General features: G+C 43.1%; 1 protein-coding gene across 1 annotated transcript; it reads right to left on the bottom strand.

The window, feature by feature from the left end:
• Positions 1–5,121: 5,121 nt before the first annotated feature.
• LOC147882715 (transcription factor SRM1-like) lies at positions 5,122–7,680 on the bottom strand. Its single transcript, XM_087400321.1, has 2 exons — positions 6,949–7,680; positions 5,122–6,331 (listed from the first exon to the last, which is right to left on the bottom strand). Exons 1-2 carry the CDS (start codon positions 7,386–7,388, stop codon positions 5,791–5,793), a joined length of 981 nt encoding a protein of 326 aa, XP_087256447.1. The 5' UTR covers positions 7,389–7,680; the 3' UTR covers positions 5,122–5,790.
• Positions 7,681–8,460: the final 780 nt, after the last annotated feature.

Raw genomic sequence — 8,460 nt, 5'->3', positions numbered from 1 at the left:
TTCCACACTTTAGTCTACACCTCTCACCGAAATATGACCCAAGGACCTATTCTACTGTTGTGAACACCTATGCTACAACGAGCAACAACCGTGACTATAGGTGACCAACACCCTCAAAACCTAGAAGAGATAGTGGCAACAAAGAGCACTCATTAATACCAAGCTACTACAAGCAATTGACTTGCCAATGCAAAGGCAAAATAAAATCCCAAGATCTCTTGGAAAATAGAATATAGAGTCTCAAAGTATGAGGAGTTTGACAGCATTGACTAATCTTTTTTAGTAGGAAGCTTTCCTTACTTATACTTTAGATAAAATAAATACATGATTTCTCAATGTAGTTCGTTATGTCAAAACATGCGTGCCTCAAGATCTATGGAGCGCTCTAAGGTGGATGGAACCTATGTGTAAACATGATGAAGAGAGTGCTCATGACATGTACCTCAAGTCAATTAGGTTCCAAGATAGATTAGCTTGGACTCATATACAAAATCTTGAGTGAATGTCCATTTCTCTTTCTACTCAACAATACATGATAGGCCTCTTATATAGAGAGTGCCCTTTGAATAGTCAACACTTGTGTGATCCTCTCATCCACATCTCTCCTTGTGGATATCCTCAATCCACATCTCCACATCATGTAGTCCACATCATAGGGTGGCTACTTTAATTCTTTCCTTAGCACATACCTTTGCCCTTTAATCTATGTGCTCATAGCACCATATCTCAACACCTCCCCTTGGTGCCATGATCCTTTGGCTATTGGAAGGTGGTCAGATGTGAGTTACAAATCCATCACCTCCCGTTAGTGCTTGCATTGCTACTTAAGGTTGTCAAGTGTGGCTTTTACATGTCAATACCTCCCGTGGGTGCTTTCATAGCTACTCTCAGGTGGTCAGGTTTGATTTACAAAATATAGGCAAGGTTGGCAAGGTTTTTGTTTCTCAATACATTCCATTGATGTCACCTTTTGGCTCATGGCTTGATGACGATGCTGTGTAGTTGACCTGCTAGTTCTTCAATCTACAATCTTCTTCCTTGTGTCCAGCTTCTTGCAATGGTAACACTTTGGTTTGTTCTTCCTGTTCTTGTAATGCTTTATGTGTGGATGCCATGTTCTATGCTATGGTCATCTCATGCACTTATGCTTTTGGCATGCTTTGTGCATACATGCGTTGCTTTTCCATTTCTTACAAAGGTCTTACCATGAGTGTTTTTGCTTCAATGGCAGTGTCTAATTGTATACAATGATTCTGACTTGATAGGCACGTAGAGCTAAAAAAGACGATCACTTTCCCTTTTTGGAGCATGTGCAAGTTCCTCCTGGATTGCAAGTTACACCTTGTCGAAATTTTTGTGAAGAAGATGATGATGATGTGGCATAGGGGTTCATATGTTGCACTCACATTGTGCTTAGCAAGAGGCTATGTGCTTAGGTGGCACTTTTAACTAACCATAATCTTAACCATGGTTATTATGGGTTACTTGACCATTTGACCAATGTTGAACTAACCCTAGTGTGACCACAAACTCAACCAAGGGTGTTTCTAATAACCCTGGTTAGTTATTATCTGCCACGTGTCAATCCAAGGGAACCTTAGCAAAAGAAAAGCTTTGAAGGAAATCTGTTCCAGCAGGGAGCTTAGGGCGATGCGACATCGGATTAGTCATCGATTTTGAGCCACTAAGACCCGCTGATATTGCAGTGTTGGCCGCAGGTGCATTGCAGTCCCACAAGCTAGCTACGAAGGCCATTTCCCAGTTGCCGGCACTTCCGACTGGTGACATAGGTCTTCTCTGTGTTTGCATTATCCTGCTATAGACATTCTGCAAGCCTCTCGTTTCCCCTTCTTTCGAGGACCACGCTTCCACAAATATGTCCTCCAAAACCTTGACTTACTCCTTTGTTGGTAGCTCCGTCAGGTCCAAGCACAATCGCCAAGTTGTGGCCCAAACTACTCAAGATGTAAGGCTCACGCCATGTTCGAGCAGTCGGGAGACACGGGTAGCTCATTCGACTACTCGAGCTCCATTGATGCTAGCCGATCCACCAACGAAACCATCCTCGCACAGGCCGTCACGGCATGCCTCTAGCGTATGCAAAGGGGGGGCCTTATTCAACCATTTGGGTGCGTGCTGCTAGTCGTCAGAGGTGGAGGCAACTTGTAGGATGCTGAAGGTAGTTGATGCAAAGGGTGCTCTATACATGAGTGGATTCGTCGATGCCTGGAGCAGAATAGTATGGGAGTGATGGAGATCTAACTAGCCGATGGTGGTCATGTTGGAAGGCGTCGCTGATAGAGAAGCTTGTGTATAGGTGGATGGCCGTGGTGGAAGCTCGTTGGAGATGCGAGGCTTGAGGTGTAGGAGCTTGTGGCTAGCAAGATGGCTGTGGTAGAGCTTCTTGTTGGAGATTCTTATTGGAGGCACTGATGGAGCGTCTGCTGGAGCCTTTGAAGCTGGGAGAGTTGACTCTATTGACTGTGTAGCTTTAGGTAGATGTAGCTCGTAACTATAGGTCATAGCCTTCAGAGTATCTCTCTCTCTTTCTCTTGGAGAAGAAGAAAAGAGATATCGTTCTCTCTCAACGAGCAAAAGGACCACTGAGGAAGAATGAACCTCACAAGAACTCTCAATTCAAGAAACTCTCACATACACAATATATCTCTCAAAGAAAATACTCAAGGGACTGTCTCTCTCACGAAATAAGGAACACTCAAGCTCACAATGAACTGAACTCTTTGAATGAAGAACTTTCAAGATCTAAAACTAATCTTACATTCTAAAACTAATCTAAGAATGGGAGCAATCCTAGTGAACTACTAATAAGCTAAACTAGGAGAGCTAAACCTATGCTCTAATACCATGTCAAAACATGCGTGCCTCAAGATCTATGGAGCACTCTAAGGTGGATGGAACCTATGTGTAAACATGATGAAGAGAGTGCTCATGACATGTATCTCAAGTCAATTAGGTTCCAAGATAGATAAGCTTGAACTCATAAACAGAGTCTTGAGTGAATGTGCATTTCTCTTTCTACTCAACAATACATGATAGGTCTCTTATATAGAGAGTGCCCTTTGAATAGTCAACACTTGTGTGATCCTCTCATCCACATCTCTCCTTGTGGATATCCTCAATCCACATCTCCACATCATGTAGTCCACATCATAGGGTGGCTACTTTAATTCTTTCCTTAGCACATACCTTTGCCCTTTAATCTATGTGCTCATAGCACCATATCTCACCACCTCCCCTTGGTGCCATGATCCTTTGGCTACTGGAAGGTGGTCAGATGTGAGTTACACGTCCATCATGTTACTCAATGAAAAAATGTCTTCTTGAAGTATATCATGACAAAATTATCCTTTGATTAGGAAATAATTACCATAGGGTGGAATCTGTTTCTTCACGCCCAATGAAACACATCTGGAGCTTTTATGATTGTATTGCGTTCTCCATGTTTCTTTTGCATACCATATGAGCTTTAGTATGATATTATGGTATGTTATTTCAATTTTCCTCTGTGTGTGCGCACGCACACGCGTGCACACACACACACACAATTTAGTGCGAGCTTTTAAAAAAGGTACAAATATAAAGTTAAAGTGAATCAATAAAATTCCCTAATGTGAAATAAACTCTTAGAAGAATTCAATTAGTGGAAAGGGAGAGAAGAGAATGTAGGAGTGAATCTAGGGGATGATTAACAAAGATTGGAGGGACTACCTTTAAAAGAGACCCCCGCATGGCCTATTGTTGCCTCTCTTCTTTCTCATTGTTGACTTGCACGTTGCCTTTTTCGTCAGTCCTTCCCACTACTACTTGCTAGCTACCATTCGCTCTACTCCCCTTTCACTATTGCTATTGCTTTTCTCCCCTTTTCAATTCAAGCCATAGTTAGGTGAGCCCATTGTATTATGACCCTCTTTGCTTGCACCCCCCCCCCCTCCTTTGCAAGCTTCTTCACCATTCCAAATCAATTCATTTTGATTTTATGTCGGTTGTCAAAATCTAAATTTTGCTAGTTGTTCATTTGGTGAGTCTATGATTTTTGCTCCAACGCTTGCCACTATGGTGTTCAATAGATAATCATCCCCATCTTTGGTAAGTAGCAACAAATTTCCATTAAGTTTTGTCTGAACTTCTCTTCAAAAATCTATCATGGCACTATTTAGTATTTAAATTTAAAAAAATTTGCAACTTCTAGTATGGCCCCATGTCATTGAACAACTTTAATTTATTGAACATGATTTCTTTGGATTTATCTCCATTCAAGCTTGTGAATGTTCACTTGGAATCTCTGTGATTCATCAAGTACTTAATTAGTACAATCAATATTTAAACAAATTCCACTCATTAGGTACTTAATTAGTACAATTAATATTTCAACACATTCCACTCATAAGCGAAAGCATCCCTTATAGTCCCATAGAAAATTCTCTCACATCCCATCATTACATTCTAAAGTGAGCAAGGCTTTATACAATTGAGAAAAAAATGGAATTATCACTAATTTTGCTTACTACCACGAAAAGGTATAAGAGTGCAATACAATTTTTGAGGTAGAGATGAGAGAATAGCTATTGCTTTGGATAATGTGAAGAGGTTGAAAGTGGTTTAGTTAGATGGTGTTGGATACTAGGCATGCAATTGTTTGCTCAAGCATATGTTCACCCCACGTGAGGTTAGTGGTCTATGCTTCATTTGTCACGTTTTAGTATCCAAGTGTATCCTTTCCTTTTGTGAGAAAGCAATGCACAAAAAGGTCTTACACTGTTAATCGTGCATTTTATTTTCCTTCTTGACACATCAAGGACATGATAGACGAACCTTTTATCAACTTATGAGTGCCCACTTCACAACGTTGCCTTTTGCTCGAAAATGGTAACTTTTAAAAAGGCCATTTTAAAATTTTAGTTTAGTTTGTCCCCTTGCCATTACAAATATGAATAACTATAGTGAGCATGCAGCAATGGAGAGAGAGAGAGAGAGAGAGAGAGAGAGAGAGAGGCTTTTGAATGGCCATTCCAACAATTTAGCCACTTCGCTGCAAAAACGGCAACCACCCTGTGACAAAATTTCAAGGACAGCCAGAAGACTCAAGGACTTTATTGGTAGCTAATACGATACTCTAATCTCTTCGAATTGTTAATGATAGTAATGTAGATTAGCCATATGAACCATAGCTTTGATAGCACTGATAAAGTCGTAGGAATGACATCGGGGTTTGACTAACATGTACAAGATAGTATGTAATATACAAGGGAACCTCTTCCTCCTATGAGGACAATCCCTTCTACGAAACTGATTGCCATACAGCTTCTCAATGCTATTTCTGCTTCTTTGAAAAGCTTAAGCTCCGTTTTAAAGATCGACAGGTATGAGCTTACTCTTCAGTGTACAAGTAATATACAGGACTTGGGAAAATCTTTCTCCCAAAACTAAGGAATTCTAAAAATTTGCACCCTCACTTCGCCTGTGCAAGCCAATGTACAGAGGATTGCCATGTTGCTTACCGCTTACCAGAGAATGAAGGAAAGGTTTATGGTGGCCCCTCTCCACATATGAGCGTAGCTAGTGCAGGAGCAGTCACACACACATGATAATCAGAACCCTTCTACCTGCCATGCTGCTTCTCAGGTCCATGCGTGGTTCTGAACCCATCCTTTTGGAGCCCTTGGTGAAATGAGAATGGCTAGAACAAAAAAATGGAATACCCAAAGGAAATTTAGTTTCCATAAGTTGTAGGAAGGCCTGGGATAAGATGGGCAATTTGGAGACTAGAGATTATTGATGCATGGCAGACTGAGGCACAGAGAATTGGTGGAGGTGGGTAGACCGAGAGAGGGGGGAGGCAGAAATGGGGAGGGGAGGGGAAGACATGAGGGGGCGAGGAAGGTGAGGGAGGGGAGGCCGAGAGGCATAGGAAGGGGAAGAGATGAGGACAGGGGTGCCCAATGAGGTGGAAACCATGGGGGAAGCAATGGGTTGTCCTACTGCAGGAGCAACATAAATTGCTGCAGGAGGAGGGGGAGGAGGATGAACAAGATGTTGAACAGAAGGGGAGGAAGAAGCACCAGCACCAGGAGATGATGATGTTTGGCCGGTGATCGCTCTGGCTTGCCCTGCCTGTGAGTTTTCCCCATTTGCAACGCTGGTTATGTCGTGTATGCTCGACCTTCTCTTGTCCTTGTTGATCGAATTCAAACGTATGAAATACTTCTGGGCATGGCTGGCAACCTGTGTTGGCGTCCTCGACACTACAAAGTTCCTCGAAATGCTCCTCCAGTCGCCCTTGCCGAATTTTTCCAGACCCAGAAGGAACAGTCTGTGGCAGCCACAAGGGGTGAGAAAGGGTTCAAATGTCCAAATCTTGAAAAAGAATCATCAAAATTCACAACCGAGATGAGCAAAAGTTCGGGAAGAATATCACACTGAACAGTTCACAATTGGACATCAAAATTCGTAGGAATTCACAATCGAGATGAGCAAAAAGTTCCGGAAGAACATCACACTGAGCCGTTCACCATTTGACGTCAAAATTCACAATCGAGATGAGCAAAAGTTCAGGAAGAACATCACACTGAATAGTTCACCATTGAACATCAAAATTCACAGGAATTCCCAATCGAGATGAGCAAAAGTTCAGGAAGAACATGACACTGAACTGTTCACCATTCAACATCAAAATTCACAAGAATTCACAATCGAGATGAACAAAAAATTCAGGGAACAGTTTCACCATTGAACATCTTCAATGGTGAACTGTTCAGTGTGATGTTCTTCTTGTACTTCTGCTGATCTCGATTGTGAATTCCTTGAAGATGAGAAGAGAATTGGATAAAACGTCGTCAGAATGAGCACGGCAGAGACAATCTGAAAGAACAGGATTAGAATCAAGGTCGGCTATGCAAAAGCAGGATTAGAATCAAGGGCTTAACCGACCTGTGCTCCTCCTCAGTCCAAGGAATGCCCTTCTTCCTCTCTTGCTCCGATGGCTTCGCAGAACACTTTCCTCCTCCTAAGCTCGCTGTATAAGGAGCGCTGGCCTTCCTCACACTGGCAGTGTCGCCAAATTTGTCGCCGCAGCCTTCCCCCGAAGAAGGCGACAAACTGTAATTAGGAAGGGCAATCCGCCCCGCCTCTATGCAGGTCACGTCTTCCACCAGCAATTCGAAGTGCCGCCTCGCGTGCGCCGCGTCTTTGCCGGGAACCCTGGCAGCGACCTTCTCCCACCGCCCGGGGGTGTCATCATCGTACAAGGCCAGAGCTTGCTCGAAGGCCTTATCTTGCTGGGCGGTCCATGAGGAAGCAGGGGTGGGAGAAATACGAAGCGGCGAGGGAGGAGGAGATGCAAGGTGGGTTCCTGGGGAGGGTGCGGCCATGGCCGAGTGAAGTTCGGTCGGTACTCGTAGGGTGCAATGGAAGCGAACTGGCAAGGAAGTTGGCGATGAGGAGCAAGAGTTCTGGCGATGGGGGTTGGAAGAATGGATGAGGATTGAGGGATGCGAGCTGGAAAGGAGCGTGATGCGAGAATTGTGAAAGGCGAAGAATGAATCGAAGGGAAGGAGCAAGCAGGGAGAGGATGAAAGGAGAAAATCAAAGCAGGAGAGGGGGCGGAGGAGGTGGAGGAAGAAGAGGATGAAGAAGAAGAAGAAACTGATTAAGAAGAAGTATAGTGTTATTCCTAGTGTAGTTCTACTTGCAAAAACCCAAAACTGCATAAATAGAAAGAGAGAGAAAGTCTCCCTCCTTTATCCAACGTGGATATGCCCCTATCTTATCCACTTTCTCTCACAACACCTAACACCCCCCCCGAACCTGCCCCCGAACCTCAGGCTCGGCTCCCCCCCTATTTTTGGTCTTCCCTCACACCAATGATGCAATTTTGGCGAAGCAGAAATTAGGCATTTCTTTAATTTTTGGAAGTGCATTTTTTCTATTGGCTCTTCTTCATTGGTTGACTCTCTCTCTCTCTCTCTCTCTCTCTCTCTCTTCCCTTCTTTATCTCCTTCATTCTTCTTACACACTATCTCCACCTTTCCTCCCATTTTTAGTAGATTCCTTTTTTGTTTACTTTTTTGATCTTGGACTAATGATTTAATATCATTCACCTTTCATTTTCCTTTTCTTCTTTGCCATTCTTAGGGTGGTCCTTCCTCCGAACCCTCTCCTCTTTTCTTTTTTTTATTGGTTCTCCGGCCTAGTTTTCACTCTCAAGTTTTTCGCTTGCACAATGCAAATAGAGGAGCCTTTCACTTTCCTCCTCAGAGGTCTCTCACCCAACTTTTCCTTCCGGATGTTCTACGCTTGTAGATAGAGGAACCTTTACTTTTCCTCCCCAGTCGTCTGTCACATAACTTTTTCAGGTCTCAAGGCCGAAATATGAGTACAATATGAAATATTTACAAGTTTTGAGATAAATCTCTCAAGCAATTTTTCACATCTCAAGGCCGA

The sequence above is a fragment of the Dipteris shenzhenensis genome, chromosome 29 (assembly GCF_047967505.1).
Source record: "Dipteris shenzhenensis isolate YYH24624 ecotype China chromosome 29, Dip_SZ_1.0, whole genome shotgun sequence".
NCBI classification, from domain to species: domain Eukaryota; kingdom Viridiplantae; phylum Streptophyta; class Polypodiopsida; order Gleicheniales; family Dipteridaceae; genus Dipteris; species Dipteris shenzhenensis.
This window is presented reverse-complemented; position numbering and strand designations above follow the sequence as displayed.